We start from the raw sequence: 20,000 nt of genomic DNA, 5'->3' as shown, positions 1-20,000 counted from the left end.
GCTCTCGCTCGTTCGTCGCTTTCCTCTTCTGCCCAGCAGCGGTGGGGTGGCCCCGTGTGCGCGCGCTCCCGTCGTCGTCGTTCTCGAGGGGGGTTGGTGGGCGACCTAGAAGGCGCTGGCCTGCCACCGAGAACCCAGCAGCGAAGCGAATCCTACGCACGCCTTTGATGATAGCCTGGCGGTTGTTGGTTGGCGCGCGCAATGCTGAAGATGCTGTGGACGGTGGCCACACAGTTGTTGCAACCGATGATGATGATGATATGTCGATGTCAGCGATGATGCTTTGCAGCAGCAGCAGCAGCAGCAGGTCGGTCGCTGACCAGGAACGCTGTCGCAGCGCCAATTTCGACACAAAAACACGCGCGCGCGGTTGGACGGGCGCGGGGCGCCCTTTGCCCGCTGGCGAGCGAAGCGAAATATGCTTTTTATGCTACCCCTGCTGCTGCTGGCTTTTGCGCCTGTGCTTCTCGAGCTGCTGCGCGCTCACTTGCCAGCCTTCTTTTTCCCGCTAATTCCCGCTACACTCGGGCTCGGTGCTCGCACTCGCTCACTCTTGCGGCGTTGCTTGCGCCCCTTCTCTGTCACTCACACGGGCACGCCACGGAACGGAACCGCGTCGCCTTCGATCGACACTACCTGCCTACTCGCTCGCACCAACTGCCGCTGCCCGGGCAACGACGACGACGACGACGGCGGCGACGCCGAGAGGGAGCGAGAACGACGACGACGACGACGACGACGGCGGCGGCGGCGCGACGGCGGGGAACACACGCCCGTCCGAAGAAAAACTCCCCGAGCCACTGGCGAGTGTGAAAAAACACGTAAATTTTCCTACTTCCAAGGTCCGCCAGGCGGTCCAACGGGACCGAAAACACGACCCGCACGATTCTACTGCATCTCGATGCCGTTCACGGTCACGCACTCGGTCACGAAAGGAAGAAAACGAATTTCTAACTTTGCCTCGAAGCGTGGTTGCAGAACCATCATGGCGGCTCACAAAATTTCACAGAATTCGTGGAGAAACGTCGTGGTGAAATCGAAACCATGGTGAAATCCAAACCTACCCATGCAGAAAACCACCACAGTCGCTGGCGGATCAAGGAGTTGACTGTTCGGACCGCGACCTCAAACTCTTCAAACCCGTAATGTGATGTAAACGACAAAGTGGCTCCTGGCTTATTCCAACTCTCGTTCCAATCAAGGATAGCACTTTTTTTCTTTTTTGCTTTTTTTTGTTTTTTTGACATTCGACGCCTTGTTTACGTTCATCACCAAACCAGAAACACAAAAGGACGGAGACGATCGGAGTGTGATGGACAATCACATCGGCTCTACATGCACGGTGCATCCAAAGGAGGGTGTTGTCGCGTATCCGACCAGAGATCCGGCGAAGGTGAAACCTCTTCGCTTGTTCCGAACACGGAGCAGCAAGGAGAAGGAGTGGGTTCTTCTGCCCGAATAAAGGCAGCTCCAGCGCGCTTTGTTCATCATATAAGATAGCTGGCTCGGCAGATCGTCTGCCAATCGCAAGGCGCATCCAAAGGAAGAGTGCTAAGGGAAGAAGATCCGCTCCTATTCCTAGTTTGCCACCGTCGGAACAGGTGGCTTTACCTGGCAGTGTTTGTGATCGTCCTGCTGGTGCAGTGCGACAGCAAGGATCCGTACGTCACCGTGGGTTTTGGAGCGAAAGGCTACACTACAGAAGATCCGACGAGCCTACAAACAGCAAGCTAAGGAATGGTAAGAATCCGAACAGCACTCTGTCTGGGTTCGTATTGATTGCTTGCCACAGGCGTGCTAGGACTTGAGCTAACTGTATCAAACAGGCATCCGGACAAATCAAAACACTTTTAGGCGGAGCAGCGGTTCGTCGAGATCAAGCAGGCATACGAGCTACTTTCCGACTCGGAGCGTCGGAAGGCATACGCCGTACATAACGAACGAGGATGCAATCGTGAACAGGGAGCGGTCAGATTACACCACACGGTCGGTTCCAGGATCCGTTCGAACACTTTTACGAACTGCACATAACTTTAACTTCCACGACCAGGACATTAGCCTGTACCATCGGCTGTCGATCACCGCCAAGTACTACGAGAGCAACATCCTGCCCAAAAGCCGCCAAACTCCGCAAATACTGCTGTTTTACGCCGACTGGTGCTTCGACTGTATGAAAGCGGCCAACTCGTTCACGAAGATGATCGACACGATCGTGAACGATCAATGCGGGTCACGAGGAGCAGCTGGTACGCCGGACCGGTGTCCACTCACTACCGTGCATTGTCATGGTCCTCGACGGCCTCAACTATATCCACCGCGAGAGCGTCTTTAATGCACAGCATCTGGTCGACTTCATCTGGCACCGTTGGGCGTAAATCATCGCAAATTTAAGGTACCACTTACCAATATGATTTCCACTGTATTGAAAAACTTAAATTTGCGCATGTAATAAATACGTACACTTGTTTTTCTTTTAGAATAAAGTATGCAGCTTATTTCGGCATAACTATTGTTACATTCTAGTATAGAAGGAACAGCTAAAAGAAACATTTTAATCTAAGATAAAACCGGAAGGGCACGTTGCCCGGTGGGGGGTGAAAGTCCGCCTAAAGGTGAACAACTTCGATTTTGTGATTTTGGCAGCCGTGATTGCCGTGGATGGAGGGTGCCGAACGGAGGGTCAGTTCTCGCGCGAGCCATTTCTATGATCCACTTGATGCTTGATGCTTGATCTTTGTAGCCCTGACAATTCCACCGCTGAGTGCAAGACTCTTTCAAGGTCGGCTGCGGTGGTAAAACGGTGGTTGTAGATGGAAACGTGGAAAATGAGTTGCGCACTCGACTTACCCATTTCCGACCGATTTCCATTTCCTCATTTTCCTCGTTTTCCTCATTTTTCCTCGTTTTCTGGTTGATTTTCATTCGCATTTTTTGTTTATGTTTCGCCGATTAATCAATTAGTAATTAGTAATTTGGAGTAAAAGGTATGTGTGGTGGTGAGTGTTGCGAGGTGAGAAAGGGAAGGGGAGAGCGAGAGAGAGAGAGAGAGAGACGGCGATATGTTTGTCGAGTTGACCAACTCGTTCGAGTTGACTCATATAACCCCGTTGACAGACTTTGTCAAGCAGTCGATTTTTTTCTTTTGAGTACATGCTATCTCTTTCACTCCTACGGTTTGTTTTGATGCTGTTGGGCTGATTGTTTTGCTGTTGGGTCCAAAAGTTTTGGTCAACCCAGTGAACAGTTTTGAGTACCCCGGGCCAGAGGACACTGTGGAGCTCATGAGATACCCACTTGCCTTCAGCAACGCTGCAGGAAGGCAGATACGGTTGAAATCGAGCCACAGATTGCCTGCGATGGTGATGAGGTAGAACAAACGCGACGATCGATGAACGCCCAGTCGTTGTTATTGGTCGAAAATTGTGAAAGAAACCCGCAGGAAGAGAGGTCTCGTATACGAGATTGTAGGCCACAGCCACGGTGGTGGAAGAAAAGTATGGGCTGAGCGAAAGGTGGCTTAACATCGAACATAAGATACGATGCACACGATGACACAAGGACGAAAAACACATCGTGACTATCACTGAAGAAAGCCTTTAATTAAACCCATCACTTATCGCGGTTACACCGTCCTACGTTTTAGGTGGACAAGGCAAAAGGAAAGCTTAGAAAGAGAACACATAAGGTAGATGGAGACGCCAGGTTGACGAGTACGAGTTCCGGTTTCGAACGGGTCTCCAGTGTTTTGCCAGCCCCGGGACCGGGAACTGAGTGATTTTGTTCACTGGGTTTGCTGAGTTCCATCTTTTTCGCCTTCTTGTTCTTCTTCTTCTCCATTTTGTGTTTACCATTTCGTGGACCGCGGAGGGTGTGCGCGTGCATCGCTCGTGGCGTTTGGATATTTTCACGGCACCAACGAAAACCAAAAGGCGACGGATTTCGTGCTGAACGCTTCTCCATCGTCCCCAAAAACCCGTGTTCAAAATAAGTTAAGCGAATCGCAGTGCGTGGCCGTTCCGTGAAGGACAGGCAAACTTTTCTAGCGCGCCGCTGAAATCGCGCTGAACGGTGATAAAACCCTAAAGTGATGCGATAAGTGCGTAAAGTGCGTACAAAGTTTACATACCAGTTTGTGCAGTTAGTTGACCTTGACTTGGCTCTGGTTTTCCTTGGAGTTTCATCGCCGGCACCAAAAAAGAGAATCACAAAATCTGGCTTGAAGTTCTTGGCGAGATTTTCCGAAAATCGTGAAAATGTGTGTGCGTATGTGCTCGCTCGTGTGTGTTCTGCTTTCTTGTGCGTGAATTTCGTTCTTCGGCGAGCCGTGCGTGGTTTGCTGCACCAGAACACCCATCGTTGGTAACGTTTCTTTCCGTTCCGAAGTGGCCACAGCATCCTTTCCCAGGGTTGGCTTGCCTCGTGAAAAAGTGGAAAAAAAAGAAAATTCTTGCACCGCGACCGAGAATTGAGATGCTGCGCGCGCGTATGTGTCCGTGTGCGTGCGTGCGTGCGTCGAGCATAAAATCATGAAAATTCAGATCATCAAAGAAGCAGTCGACGGCTGGTAGAGAGTGGAATTGAAGTTTTCCAAACCGAGCAAAAGGCGACAGTGAATTGACCAGAGAAAAACGTCCTCTCGGTGGAAAATCCGGAAAATTCGGTGATAGTGTTGGTGCCGTGCTCAGTGTGCGAGCGACAGGAGTAGTGTGTTGTTTGTGAAGGGGGCCACCGGGAGAAAGGTGAAAATCCGGTGTGCGTGTCCGGGGTTGGGCCCGCAGAAAGTGCCAAATAAGTTTGTGACCTCGAGCAGCCGCGTGAAAATCGGCCCCAGGAGACGGAGAAAACTCTCCCCATCGTCGCCCATCGGATCGGATAGGATTGAATTTGGTCGTTGATCGGCGTTGGTCGTCGGTATTTGGATATTTTTAGCAGCATGGAGCCGCAGCAGCAGCAGCAGCACCTCACCAAGTCTCAACGAAAATAGTTGTCAACCTTTACGGTCACCTCAACGGGAACGGTTCGCAATTTCAAAAAAACAAGGTAAGCTCCCGGAGTGGAATATTCCGTAGGATGGGCAGGGGGAGGGCATGAATTCCTATGATTTCATCCTGGCCTCGTATCGCAAAACAGATGGTTTGGCGAAAAACGGTCACGGACTCAACATTGGTGTCCTTTATTATGATTTTATGATTCTGCGAGAGATAGGCAAAGAAAGAGAGAAAGAGAGAGAGCTCTCTCTGCCCAAGGATATGCAACGCAACGCCGTCGCATTCTCTATGCTCACTAGATGTTTTTATGCTCACGGCGAGTGTCTCTCCCTACACGAACACACCCAACAGGCCGTATCCTGTTTCGGGGAAGGGGTCAAAGGTTAGCGGTTCGGTCGTCAGCACATTTCCCGCGACCGACTGGCGAGCTCGGTGAGCAAGGATTTTCACGAAAGCCAGCCGGCCCTTCACTCAACGTCATCTTCAGAATGCTAAGCAGCACACCACGGGAATGTTGACCGAGTTGACCTCATTCCCGAGTTCCAGCGGGACGCTGGTGCTGGTCTCTGCGCGTTGTCTGCGTTAATCGTTGTCTCTGCGTCTCTTCCGGGAGCCATCAATCATCGATAACGCTCCAGCAGGAACCAGATAACGTCACCCCGTTTTGGGGAGTTGAAAGGGACCTGAGGGGTGTCACGCAGGACAAGAGACAATCTAATTCTGATTCTAATTTATTGCCAATTGCCTCCACGAGCCCAGGAGGGTTCGAATTCGATCCGGGTGTCATCGCTTCGGGCACGCCTGGACGCGGAAATGGCCATCCCCGGACGGCGTGATAACCTTCGCTGCTACGTGGCTTACCGGGCCGTGGCCTGCGCCTTATCAGCACCGGCTGCCCACGGCTGCCCATGATGGATCGGGAGTGACCCAAGCCCCGGAGTGTTTTCTTACGAAGCTCGCCTGCTTGCGAGCAATTAGCTTATCACCGTCGAACGGAAGGAGGTGTGAATTGGAGGGCTAATGAGAGTGTGTAGAGTGGTTCGATTGTGGAGAAGCGGAGGAGTCAACTTTTTCAGCCCAACAGTTCTGATCTTTCGTTTCATTTTAGCGAATCAAAACTGCAAACAATCAGCTGTGTTCACAGTAGGCCGATCGGTGGATGGTCTTCCGGCACATCCTGGAGAGTAATCTGTGGCTCATAATCAACCCAAACTGGACTGGCTTCCAGTCGATGCTAACTATAAACTGTTTAAACACCGGTGGACGGTCGGGCGGTGGAAGTGAACGAACCACGAAGGAAGCACACGGCGCGGAAGGCTAATTAGTCGCCTCAGACGCCACCAGCGCAACACCACTACTAACCGGCCGTGGGCCAGGATGATTAACGTGACTAATTAGAGCGAGATCGGCGGGAGTCACGCACGCCACGATACGGCTCGAGATTTCGGAGCCAGGGATCGGTCCAACGTGCGGCGAGGAGGTGTGGCTGCCCCACAAAAGCTGCCTCATAATCGTGGCGCCCCCGCCTAAGGAGCCTGTTTAGGGCTACGGATGATGTGCCCACCACAGTTGAGGAGTGTGGTAACGCCGCTTGTCTCTCCAGCAAGCTTTAGCCAAGAAATGGGGTCCCGTGCTTGCGCATTCGTTTCCCCCTAGCGGTCCCCAGCCCTATCCGGTCCTCTGTGGTAAGCCTGCGCAAACCTGCTTCGCTGCGTAATTAAATGGACTCGCCAGGGAGGGAGAGTAGGTTGGTCCGGAGGCAGGTGCCCACATCGACATCGAATGGACACCATTTATTGCCGCGACAAAGCCATCCATTTGGGAGACGAGCCTCTCGATTGCCTTCCCGTGCGGGCTTACGGGGAATTGAACTCGATTTAGCCACCTATCGGCACCTTCCGATAAGGGGGTGGACAGAGGGAACGGACTCCGCGTTGGCGTTGTGCTGGGCCGAGCGAGCGCCTCTTCGTCGTCCTCCGGCCCATCTGCGCACTCCAGGGATTATTATTATTAATAGGCTCGCCATTTCGTTCCCTCTTTAAGACGGCGCGGACGGACGGGGTCTGTGCGGTGGTTGCGCTAATGCATCCAGCTCTCGTTCCAGTGTTTTATCCGTCCTGGAGTGTGCATGCGTGCGTGCGTGGTGCGCTCGCGAAGCAATCGAAATCAATTGCCAACAGCCCCGCGGGTCTAGGCATTAAATCAGACGATTATGCACGATCAATTTAATGCCATGGGCTCAATGGGGGCATCACGATGTATGCTTCATTTCCCGATCGTCCCTAATAGCCGCCAGCATGTGGCAGCATGCGCCAACGCTTAAGGAAGTGACCTCGGCAGGGCGGAATTAGCATTGGCATCTGAGCATCAAACAGCACACCGGGTTGATGGCCCATCAACTGGGATTTGCCATAAATCTAGGTGCTCCGTGTTATGAAAGTGATGCTCGCAACATATATCAGCATATCTGTCAGGCGCGATTAATGATCGCGCCACGAACCACGAAGGGGGATCGCGATTACGCGAAAGCCATTCATCATGCGCCGCGAATCGAGTGAGGGTGGCTCCCGAGAGAGGACCTCCCAAAATCCTCCTGGGAATATCTCCTTCTTCTGCCCCGTGAAAGGGGAACGGATGAAACGGACGCATCCCGGCGACAGCTCACGATGGAAGCCACCGAAGGGTTGCTGCATCACAATCCGTTATATGCATCACCCTTATGCAGGCCGCCATTATGCAACCGGCTTGGTCAGAGGGCCTGCTTTCAACCAACACAGACAGATACAGGGGACTGGCTGGTTCTGGCACAATGCTGCTGCTGCTGCCGGCTGACGGGCTGGCTGTCTGGTGATGTATGCAAATTGTGCGTAACAATGGAAAGTGCATCGATGGCTCGGGGTTGTTGAGTCGGTTGGTTGAACACAGACAAAGAAGCAGAGGAAGCAAAGCAAAAAGAAGAAGGTGAAGAAGGAAACGCACTCCGCCGGGGCAGGCCTTTGAGAGCCGTGTGCGCGGCGAAAGCGAATGCAGCGAAACGTAAAACCCCCGAAAAAAAAAAAAATAACACCGAGGGAAGAGAACGATGTGTTCGGTCGATGTAACCGCACCTCGTATGTAAGGTTTCGACGTGCAGTAGGGTTGCACTACTAGGGCCGAAGCTAATGAGGGGAAGAAGGCAAATGTGTCCCCTTGTAACTGGTTGGTCCGGAAGACACTGCACGATCGATAAGGAAGGTGAAAAAGGACAACGAAACTGATAAAACTGAGGCGCAGGCCATCTCCAAGTAGTTTATTGGCTGTCCAGCGGGGACCATCTGGTCACCTGGTCCTGGGAACAAGCTTGTTCTCGAAGATAATATTACTTTTCAGTGTCGCTCTGCGGTTCCTTATCGCTTCGTCGAGGCTCCTTCTCTATCCGGGCGTCTTTTCGCTCCTGGAGCGAACTGGAATGCAAGATTTCATTTCTTCTTCAATCGATCCATCCTCAGCCCACGTTCCCCCGCGCGGTTGCAATCATCTTCGCATCATCCTACGCGACCACACCATCCAGTTTCGGATTCGGAATGTGATTTGCAACGAGAAGTGAGCACTAGGCTTCTAGGGGTTATTGATGGGCAACATCTCTGGGTGTCTGGGACGAGCTCTAACTCCCGTTAGCCCACCTGGGGGAACAAGTGCATTCGTTCGGTTTCTCCGCCAACAACTGGCGCACTTCTGCAATATGTCATTTTGATTTATTTGTCGACGATGTCGTCGTATCTTCGGTAGGTCCCTCGGTTGTTCCTAACTTTCTGCAAGGCTTTCTCTATTGCAAGTCACTAGCAAGGCAGATTCTTGCTGGGCGCAAAGAAGGTGTGTTCCCGGATTGTCTGTTTTTTCTTCTCACCGGAATAGAATGCATTACTTTTCTCTCTGTTTTTCGTGTTCGATTGGACTGGAAACTGGATGCTGCTCGACGAGGGTCGATCTCTCGAATGTTCGAAAGGGGAGCCTGTTCCCCTTATTCCAAGCCCCGATCGCGCATCCGCTTCTCTGGTTCATTTGAAATTGTGACTCATTTGTCCACACACCCAGTCCGGGCAGCACTTCGGCCAGCGATTAGGCCAGTTCTCGAGTTCTCCTTCTCCTTCCTAAAGTGTGAATCAATTTCAACAGCCACACGCGCCCCATCACCTCCACTGGATTGGAACATTAATTCTCGTCTAATCGCTCCGCTCCGACGCACACACCGACGCCAGCGATCGACACCAACCTGAACCAACAACGACAGCAACAGTCCATTCCGTGGGCACCAGTCGTCTTCTTGGCGCGAGACGGGCCAGACTCTGGAAGTTTAGACTGGGACTGGGAGCACAGCATTCGGATGCACGCGCGAGGTGGCACATGCAGCATAAATAAATAAACGGAGCCTTGCCTAAAACAATGCTTCCTCCTCTACCCGCCACCCCGTTCACGGTCGAATGGGTTGAACATCTCTCGACGTGCGAGCTATGCTGCGATGGCGTTGCTGGCGAGATGCCCATTTGACCCTTCTTTTCTCAGTGCTCTGTGCATGCTTCTGCATGTGATCTTCACATACATGCACACAGTCTCGATCATTCGATTTCATTCGATGTTTCGTGAGGAGACTCGAATTCTCCCCAGCATCTGGGGCCCCCGGTGGATGGTGACTGGCCTTTCCCTTCTTTAGCTCGAGCTAGAGCTCTCTCTCTCTCTTTCTCTCTCTGGCGTGCTGTTCTATGCTCCGATGCTCGTTCTGAAAGACGATACCAACCAAGAGGTTTACTCGCGAGACATCTTACGCACCTCACCTCTCTTGTTCGATGTTTTACCTTGGTTTCCATTTTGTGTTTTTGTTTTTCGTAACGATTTCTTTATCTTGAAGCATTTAAACAATGCCAATGCCACGGTGCACGGCTTAGAATATGTCAGGCCAATTCGTCATTCCAACGAGATAGAGAGCCGCCCGTCGATAGGCAACTCCTTCAAACATTTGTGTGGTGCTGGTAACTTAATCTTTTGCGAACGGCGACCAGCACCAACGAACGCTCTTGAGATGCCTCATCGATCAGCGTCGGATCAGCGCGGATCTTAAACCCGTCCGCCTCCCCCCACGCAAAGTCAAACAAACTGTCTCCGCGACGCTCTGAAGACGATCCACGATCGCCATTAAATGGCTGGCCACTTTAGGGCGCATAATGGGCGGCGATGTGCTGGTGGTGGTGGTTAGCTGTCACGCGACTCGCTGACAGGCGCACGGCTAAGAACTCTTGATATCGTTTCCAATATCGTATCGCGCGACGTAGCGAATGCATATCGCGATGGAACGGATGAATCGTAATATACGAGGACATCCACCGCTCCGTTGGCAGCGTCATCGAGCATCGGCTAATGCATCGCGCGGAACGGAACGAAGAGAGAGAATTGAATGTTTATGTCCTTGGTTGGTTGGCCGGGCTGCGCTGCTCGAAGGACAGCCAGTGCTGGTTTTAAGCCCGGACGATGGGCGATCGGAGGAGATAGTGTCATGATGATGCCCGCCCTGCTGCTGCTGCTGCTGCTGCTGACGGTCCAATCGGATCTGGTTGGTGGGTGGGTGGGTGTTTGGTACCGTGTAGGGGGTGCCCTCCATTCAATGCACTTGATTCGCGTTTAGGCGGCGGCCGATTCGACGCGCCTCGTTCTCCGCGTTGCATCATCATCCATCGCGCGTTGTCGTCGTCGTCGTTGTCGCAAACAGAGGAACACCTCCCTCATCCGCTCAAAGCTCCTTCTTTGGTGCGGTGCGTGTCATTTCATTTAATCAACCGATCCGGACCGGTCCAGGCTAACGTGAAAGATAAACACTCAACTCAACTCTCGGGGATGACGATGGGGAGGAGGAGGAGATCTTCTTGCCACACGCTAATGAGCATTATAAGATGCATCGCACGTCACCGCGTTCTCGGTGATGCCTTTGAGCGCTCGTTATGCTAACATGCGACACCCATGGCCTCGGTGCTATGGCCACGAAGGCCACGAAGGCGCAATGAGAGAAGAGCACCCCAAAACATGATTTACGCGGATATTCATTGCGGAAGCGCGCGTGGACACGACGAGGTACAGGGGGGCAAGTTCATGATCTTTTGCGTCGCGGAGTGTCGTCGAGTCCCATTTCCCATTCACACAGCGTGCGCCCGTTGTAACAATTTATGCTCAGCCACTCAGCGGTTATCGTCGCGGTGACCTGAAACAGATTAAACTTAATCGATTGACGAACCGGTCCTCCGGGGGGTGCTCGCACACTAGCACTTGGCCTTCCGCCGCTGCTGATTATGTATGAACTCGATCCCTTCCCCGCTGGAGCAGCTGATCGCGTCTGTGCGCCCAGTAGCGGGAGCGGGAGAGTTTTTGTGGAGTCTGCTCATCGAAAGCAATAATCGTAAAATGATTTGAAATACGGTCAACCGGTCCGGTGGTCGTCCGGTGTAATGTTGGTAAGAAGGAAGGAGGTCCACGCACGCATATTCTACCGACTGTTTTTTTTTATGTATATTTTGTTTCATTTTCCGCAAAAACGTAGCTGCTTAGTGAGTGGACGGGACAGCGTTTCTTGACAACGTCAACCGGATCGCGCGAATCATAAATAGCAGCTGCTGACCACCACGATAAGCCTTTTTCTTCTTCTTCTCGCTGCCTGTCTCGGTGTGCGTGCGTGTGCTTTGAGCCGGCACTCGACATCGACAAGATTCACCGTCACGATTTATCTCTTTCAATTTTTTCGGGGTCCGGATTTATTTTTCAAAGAAAATCACCGGCAAAAAAAAACCCCTTTCGGAAGCAGTGGGCACATTGCGTGCTGGTGGAAATGGTTGCGTAGAGAACAATTAGCCGCCAGCACCACGTGCTAGCCCACTAGAGTGTAGAGTCTAGAGCAAACCATAAATCTAGCCTTTCTGGGTGCGTGCGTGCAAAATTAGAAAAAGAAACATTCCCGGGCGTTCGGTAGCAGCAGTTTGAGAAGAGAAAGGAAGATAGAAAGAGGGAGGAGGAGGATCTGTCCTTTCGCGCGTCACTAATGAGTCCCCCCGCTAAGCAGCATGGTTTGTCATTAGGCAATTAATGGTGACCAACGCACGCCGCCCCATGGCTGTGTGTGCTTCTACTTTGATGATTCTCTCTGCAAAACCTCACGTGGAATGGTCCGCGGGGAGGTAATGGGATACATTCGCGGCAAAGGTTAATTAAGACATTTGCGCGGATATGGTCCACAGCTCCCTGGCGCTTGGTGGTCCAGCCAAAAAGAAGCGTTAGACCACCACACGTTAGCACACTCCAGCAGCAGCAGCAGCAGCACCAGCGAAGCGATTAAAGTCTCTCCTTCTTATGGCTGCTGGAGTGGCGCCGGATACCACCTCTGATTGCGATCCCTGAGGGATCCGGATCCGGAATATCGACAATTTGCGTGAAATCACACACCACGCACTCTGGCTGGTTGGGCTTTTTAGGCAAATTTGGTCTTAAAATGAGCCACACACTCTTCCTCTTTTTAATCTCCTTATCCACTAATTACCTAATACCCTGCTTTTCTTTTCACTTAATTTATGCTTCCGCGCGTTTGCTGATGTGTGTTCCTCCACGTTGCTAACTGCTTCTTGGCTCTCGGATCTCGCGTCTCGTCGAATAATTATCGTCGATTATTCGCGCGGTTATGCGCGGAGTCTGTCGGCTGCAAATTAGCAGCAACGTAGTTAAAAAGGTTTGTCTGACGGACTGGCCTGTCTGGCATGCTGCTTCTCTCTTCGACTGCTCTGCGCTGGCCAGGCCTAGCTGGCTTTGCGTCACTGCGCCGCGCCCATGGAGTAATCTGCTACGAAATTCCATCGCAACGTTCAACCTCCAACCGTGGTCCAGGTTTGACCAACGGGGAGGCGGCGGCAGCGGCCCCACTGCTTTGCGAGTGCAGAGACCTCTTTCGCTCGTTCGCTCGTTTGTTCGCCGGGCCTGTGTCCTGCTGTGCACGGTGCGAGTGGAATTTTATGGTGCGAGCAAGGTGCGCACCAAGCTAAAGGTGCTCTCCACCTTCTCGTCCCCCGCCATTAAAGGAGACCACGGGATGGGTGTGTGTTTGGGGGGAGGAAGGGGGTTAGCTGGCATGTAAACACTGTTGTTGAAGCAATAGAGCGTCTCTCCTCCGCGGTAGAGGAATTGGAAGCGCGAATCGCCATGGGCAAAGGCATTCCAAACGTCCTACGGCGCTCCTTTGGCCCCTTCTCTCCCCTTAAGGCTTGAATTTTGGATTTGAAGTTTTGATTTGAGGCTGGCTGGTTGGCTGGAGGGTTATTTAAGGGTGGGTGGTTGGGTTGGATTGGAAACTTTGAAATTCCTTGGAGGATTACATCGCGATCGTGCTCGCTCTCGATTGGGTGTGTATTTTGATCAATTTTCTTTGAATTCCCCCCCTCCTCCCACCACTCCCGAGTTACGATACTAGAAGGTCGATTTGGGGAGGAGTTTGACCCCCTCGAGCGCTCGCTGTTTGCTTTCCTGTAAAGCAGGCCAACCATGACGATGGCGTGGCGCACCAACATAGTCATCCTCATCCTTCCAGAGTGGCACAGGCACTTACCAGCAGCTTGTCTATGCGTTTCCTCTCCCTGGGAGCGGCCATCCTTTGCAGCTCAACTTCGTCTGTTCGCCTAAAGTTAATTCCGTTGGTGTTTAGAATGAAGGAAACGCGCTGCTGTTCCTGTTCATGTTCCTGTCAGATAGAACATTATTGTGCTCGTAACATCGTAGTGGACGTAGAGCTCCACCGACAACAGAAGGATAAAGTTTTGTTGCTCGATGGTGGCGGTCTTCCCTTTCCACGAATACTTCCGAGATTCGGAACACGAGTAGGCCCGGAGGGTGAGAATCTAGGTCACCGGGATGGGCCACGGAACAACGTAGAATGCGGCAAACTTTTGAAGAGGGACGGAAGGCAGTTTCGCCAAAATAACCCAAATTTTCCCATCGTTTCACGGTTTCGTCCGTTTTCCAGAACGAGAACGCACAGCTGCAAGTCGCTCCCTTTTCGAAGGAAAAGCGAATATTCTCGTTGGTAGAATTTTCCGTAGAAAACCGTGGCTCGACCTCGCCTTGAGCGATTTAAAGCGAGCAGGATGGGAAAATGAAATGAAAATATGAGGGAAATCGTAGTTCGAAATGAAATGTCTCAGGAGAACGAGTTCCGCTCAATTGGTTTCGTCCTCTTTTAGGCCAGCAGCAAGTCTAGAAAGTGCTTCGTTTGCTTCCTAATTCCTACAATTCATTTTTCATTCATCATGAAATTCCGTCAGCAAAAACATTGTCGCAAAAAGCGCTCCTAGAGCATGGTGTAGCATATGTTGTCAAGGTTCTCTAACGGCAAATGAGGGGTGGGCAATGCATTTAGAAACATTCTAGCCCCCCTCCCCCCCCCCCCCACCCCCCGTGGACAGCTAGGACAACGGGTGCGGACATTGTTTTGTGGTGTGCGAACCTGCAGCAACAAAGTAGTTAAACGCGCGCGGTGCATCATCGTCCAAAGACCCCCCGTTCGCGATACGCACCGTTGCGTTCACTACGAGTTTCCATGCATTCCATGCTGCATCCAGCAGAAGAAGACCCCCACGAGGAGGACATATCCGGCGGTGGCCACGGGGCGCACCAGAAGAGTTTCATTTTTCGATTTCTGGCCACCACAACCTGACGCCCGACGGATACTCTCTTCTTTATCTGGTGCTAGCAGCCGGACGGTCACCACACGCCACGGCAACGGTGACGAATGCTTTACTGTTCCGGTCTGGTGCGTTCTGTGGCGTTTTGTGCTGCTTGCTGGTCCGTTTTTATGCTGCCACGATCCCAACAGGGGAAAGGCAGCAGCAGCATCAGTTGCGCCAAGTAGAAGACCACAGCAGCAGCTCTCTTTGTTGCTGTGGCTCTCGTTGCGGCGAAGGTGACTCTAATGTCGCTTTCGGGGAGAGGTTAGATTCAACAAATCCTCCTCATATGTTCCGCTTCGAGCGCTTATGTGTATGTGCAGACCTCGAAATTTTATAAATATATTGCCTTCAAATGAAAGCAATTTGTTTTCGAAGTAAATTGTTTTTTTTCCGTTTCGCTCTCACTCTCTCGACATGTCCATTTCCCGTCGTTGTTTTTGCCTTTCGTGGTTGCCTCTTTGTTCTCTCCTGCCTTTTCCTCCTTCTTGTCAGTTGACACTTTGCGAATCGCGCGCCTCACGTGACCGTAAGAAATGTTGGCGAGGGAAATCGTATGCAAAGCGTGCCTTTTCGCTTGGTTCGCTTCTGGCCGTGCCTTTGGTCCCCTCCCGAAAGGTGTGATGCTGGTGCTGTCGCCCGCGGAACCATCGCAGAGATTGGTGGCCGTACACAGAATGTTTACGGATTTCAACACGTCGTTGCGGTGACGATGATCGTTACAAGCCGGAACGAAGTGTTCCAAACGTACATAAAAAGGCAGTCAGAGCCCGCATTATGGGTCGTCCGCTTGTCCGGCCATTACGGTCGAATGGCATGGATAAACATTGCTAGAGGCAGCAGCTCCCGGTAATGCAATGAATCAAAATGTTATTTCTCCTTCAACGGCTTCTGCTAATAACAAAATGCGCAAAATTCAACCTTGAAGTGGCTCGTGGCTAAAAGACTTGCTTATCGGTGCGTAATAATGTCATCAGCTGGCGCGATTTTTTTTTCTTATCAGCCAATCTCTGGCTGTAGGGATTTAGAAAATCCGGTTGGATTATTAGTCATACGAGGGTGGATGATGTGGCGAACGATTAAAGTGATAATCAGTTGCTAGTGCTACTGCCCACACACATAGAATGTGTCACTTAATTCGCGGGGATTTTGTCAATCCTCACCTGATAACCTGTTTTTCTAGACGGATCCGATGTGTCAGCAGGGTCGTAGAAATAGCTAATTTTACACTCAAAACATTCGATCGCGATGATCTCACTAGGCGCAAAAGGTTTGTACGATTCTTTTCACACTTCAAAGTGATCAATTGTCGCAGAGGTGTATGGATTGATTCGTGGCGTTTTTGCAGTAGAGGATGCCGACAAATGAATGGACATTTGTACGATTAGTCATACAGTCATATGTTCATGTGAAAGGTAGATCTTATGACTATTGCTTTTGTAAATATCATTTCAATCGAATATAAATAGCACTTTGGTGATTATTTTCAAGCATTCTAAGTGGTCGCGTGTATAGCTCGGTTATGTTTTTATATCGAGTATTCACGAGTGCAGGTTTATGTTATACATATCCTAATAGTTTTTGCATTGTATAATGTTTTATAACTTGTAGAATGCCTTATTGGTGATCGGTACAAACATCGATTGTTTTATTAGCATCCATCTGTAGTACAGAACGGACATTGTTCTTGCAAATTATCATCTCGTTTTGCCTGAGTTGGTTTAATTAAAATGAGTTAAAGTTAAATAAAAAGTTCAAGTTAGTTGGTTCTTCACAGAAAAGACACCAATTCCAACCGCTAAGAAACTCGACATCTGCTTGAATGACAACGTAATGATCAGAACAGAAAGATCTTTGCATGAAATGCGCTTATTTTTTCTCCTTCGAAAGCACATTGTCAGAGCGCGCCCCTGAGTTACACCACGAATCGAATGCAAACCACTACAATATGCATCGTGAAAATGGTGACAGCACAAGATGATGTCGAGCACGCTGTATGCACCAGCACTTACACCTTGCACCTTGCACCTTTGGTGCATCTCTCCCAAACACATCACGCGCGTACATCGCGAGTCGCGTGTTGCACCCCCGGCCATCGTTAGGTCGCTCACCTCTTTCACTTGCTATCAGCGACCGTACCAGCGCACGGTGGCGCTTGTGTTGACAGCTGCGCGCCTCGAAGGCTGCCACGACAACCGCCATATGTTTCACCCTATGCGGTGTCACTGCAACACCACCCAACCATCACCCCTATCCACACCGGTTCCCTGGTATCAGTTTGTTGTGGTTGGCCGCAACTGTTCAAACAGGAACGTGCCCCGGCACGGCAACCGGCACGAACACGCCTCGGCCTCCGACTTCCTCGTGACGACTGATGATGATGATGATGATGACGACGACGGGAGAGGTGGTATGCAGAGGGAGTTCTTATAAAAATGGGGAAATTGGAGTTATCGGTCTCCTCCCCCCTCCTTCTCCATATAGTGGCGGTGGAGGTCCCTCACCGCTCGTTACGTTTCGTACGTGACATGGACTTTTTTTTGGGGAAGTTCATTTTTTTTGTGGGTTTTTATTTGCTTCGCTCTTCCGCGGTGGTATCGGGGAGGTATATTAGACTTAGACCCCTTGTTGCTCCGCTACTCTGTTGCTCTGTCGGTCACTTCCGGGTTGAATCGTTCTTCTGACTGGGAGTGGAGTAACAGAAGGGTAGCAACCGGCAGCAGCTGCTGGTGACCTTAAAGTGGGTCAACATGGAACCATATTGGCCGCTTGGCCACCAGCACACACCCATTCTCGAATCAACGGGCGTCGTTCAACGGCGCAACGAAGCTTCGGTTCGGTTCATTCACGCCGATAGTTACGTCGCTGAAGCAGCGCACACCGAAGGCGCGGTGATTCAGAATGGAAATAACCTTTCCTAGGCACGCCATTTTGAATTCGGTGACATACAACCAGTGACCCAACGCCGGGCCACCCCTTTTGCGTTCCGACTGCGCTCGCACGATGACGGTGGTGGGTGACAGCTCGCGAGCGCGCCATTCAATTCGGTCCACGGGGCGTGCTTGCGTCGCGATACGAGGTGTGACCGGCTGTCAATGGTCACTGGCCACGCAATGCGTCGCTATAGCAGCCCCCCCCCCCCCCCCCCCCCCCCTAGTATAGAAGCAAGCCCAGCAGTTTGGAGGTTTTTGGGTGAGGGTTTAGACCACGACACCAGAAACACACGCACTGCGATGATCGTATGACAGCGATCCGAACGAGCGGAAGAGGTATCCGCGTGTGTGTTTCGAGTGTCGATTCCAGGCTCTAGTTCGAACTGAACTGTCCCCCGGCATACCCGGCAGTCACCTCCGGTCGGAGGGGTGAACTGATTTGATTACATCCCAAATTAGCATATTAATGCGCCGCTCCACTGTCCAATTCTCAATGCTGTGCTGTTGCGCGGTGGCGGTGACGACGACGACCACGACGCATTTGGAACCGGTTCCGGTGGTTGTGTTGCCGTTAGCGTCGACGTTCCAATGGAACTGCCCTTCGCCAGTCAGGGTCAGAGTTGGTATTGGTGTAAGACAGGAGAATGTTCACTTTTTTGGGGCCTTTTTGGACGAGTGGACGTAGTGACGTCCTAACCAAGAGCAATCCACCAGCACTTGCTTCTAAAGCCACACAACGAATTGAAGGTAGCTCCGGAGAATCGTTTTATGAGGGTGAAGGTTAGGTCCCCGATGCTGTGATGCGGGTTAAACAATTCTCTTTGGCCTCGATCGTGGACAGCGCCTTCTCCGATCAAGATACACGGACTCGGGCGTACTTTCAAGTAATTCCAGACAACGCTCCACGGCACAGTATGAATCATATACGGTTATCCGGGATACAATGGACCATCACCACCAGATAACCGATTGGTCATGGCGGCTTGCTTCCAGACTTTATTGTTAGTCCCCGTCCACGTGCAGGGGAGGCAGTCCTACTGTGACTATTGGTCCAGTGTAATTAGGTCTCTCTATTGTATGCCCAGCGTGCGCGGAGTGGTCAAGTGGATGCGCCTTTAAGTAACTCATCATAAGGCGTTCCCGAACCCTCTCAAAATAGGGCCAAACTCTTTCAGTTGATCGACGGCGGATAGTAAAGCCACAGGCCTTTCCAAAACATTCAACCGGTATCCACTAGCGTGCGCCGCGGGCTCTCTATAACCACTCGATGCCGCATCTAATGGCCCACGCTAAAGACAATGATCGACGTGCGATCTTCACTCATCTGGCTGCTCGCCCGCAGCCCTTTTGCACCGTTGCCGTTCTACTTGCGCCAAAACTGCTTCGGCGCTTCGACGGCTCGGCGAGAGTGTGCCGCTTGAAAACAGCGGAACATCAATTTTCGGCCTTTCGCGGAGCAGCCAGCAGCACCAGAAGCAACATAATCGGTTCCGGGCTTTATTTTTGTTGCTCCACCCGGTGTTTTTGCACCTTTTTCGAGGATCTCCAAGTCTCATTTAGATTCCTCTTGTGCTTCCTAAGTCTAACGATGGTTTTGCGTGTGAGGGAAGCGCCGGCACCTCGTTACCGAACTATTAAACACTTGCTGCTATTGCTGCTGCTGCTGCTCTGGCGCCCTAGTTGCTGCTTGGTTGGTCTACTTCTGCACACTACACTTCCACCTTCCCGTGCGCCTGTTCCGTTTCGGAAGCTAATTTTCACCGAAACTAAACCTCCTAACGAAGCGAATGATTTTTCGGTTCGGTAAGGGGAGGTTTTCAAGGTGGGCTTTTGCTTGCTTGCGTGCGCCATGCCCTTGCGCGCATTGCTTCCTGCATGCTTGGTGTGCTTCCAGTGTTACAAATGATCCGCGAACCGGATCAACTGCTGCAGCAGCAGCTGTGGTGCTGTGCTGTGCGTGCTGAATGGAAAATCAAACAGTCAATGTGCGGGAAGCTCTCGCTTAAACATCAATTTGTTCGGCCTCAGTACGTTTTCGACGTCTCACGACGTCTTCTCTTCCTCAATTTCGCGTTCCTTCTTCGCTTCCAAGTGTCATCCAGTGGGTCGAGGGTGTATTTATGTAGAAGAGAAGGAGGAGAAGGAAGCACCAAAGAAGTTTATTCCCCGCGGCTTGTAGTTTGCTTAACCTAAGTCAACAGCTTTTGTCGAGGACGCGGGGAAGCGAATGGCACAAATAAATGGGTCATTAAAGGTACGCGATCCCCCTCGTTTCGCCACGATCCGGTTCTGTCCTCGGTCATGGATGCGAGGAGAGGAAATCCAGCGGGTGAAGGTTGGATTTCATTTTTCGCTCA

The 20,000-nt window shown here is 51.5% G+C and overlaps 3 protein-coding genes across 5 annotated transcripts in view; 2 read left to right on the top strand and 1 right to left on the bottom strand.

The window, feature by feature from the left end:
* The window catches only part of LOC126578016 (uncharacterized), a 13,298-nt gene extending 12,319 nt beyond the window's left edge, over positions 1-979 (bottom strand). Inside the window, exon 1 of the mRNA XM_050240174.1 lies at positions 836-979. The gene's annotated coding sequence lies outside the window, so the exon portion shown is untranslated. The remainder of the gene's footprint in view (positions 1-835) is intronic.
* Positions 980-1,299: 320 nt separating this feature from the next.
* Positions 1,300-2,463, top strand: LOC126581254 (dnaJ homolog subfamily C member 16-like). Its single transcript, XM_050244783.1, has 3 exons — positions 1,300-1,740; positions 1,855-1,986; positions 2,051-2,463. The coding sequence occupies exons 1-3, from the start codon at positions 1,738-1,740 to the stop codon at positions 2,330-2,332; spliced, it is 417 nt and encodes a 138-aa protein (XP_050100740.1). The 5' UTR covers positions 1,300-1,737; the 3' UTR covers positions 2,333-2,463.
* Positions 2,464-3,856: 1,393 nt separating this feature from the next.
* The window catches only part of LOC126573273 (GTPase-activating protein CdGAPr), a 75,055-nt gene continuing 58,911 nt past the window's right edge, over positions 3,857-20,000 (top strand). For all 3 annotated transcript variants that reach the window (XM_050233248.1, XM_050233249.1, XM_050233246.1), the window contains exon 1: positions 3,857-5,040. The gene's annotated coding sequence lies outside the window, so the exon portion shown is untranslated. The remainder of the gene's footprint in view (positions 5,041-20,000) is intronic.

This window comes from Anopheles aquasalis, chromosome 2 (assembly GCF_943734665.1).
Source record: "Anopheles aquasalis chromosome 2, idAnoAquaMG_Q_19, whole genome shotgun sequence".
NCBI lineage: Eukaryota > Metazoa > Arthropoda > Insecta > Diptera > Culicidae > Anopheles > Anopheles aquasalis.
Note: the sequence above shows the minus strand (reverse complement) of the source record. Positions and strands in the feature narration are given on the sequence as shown.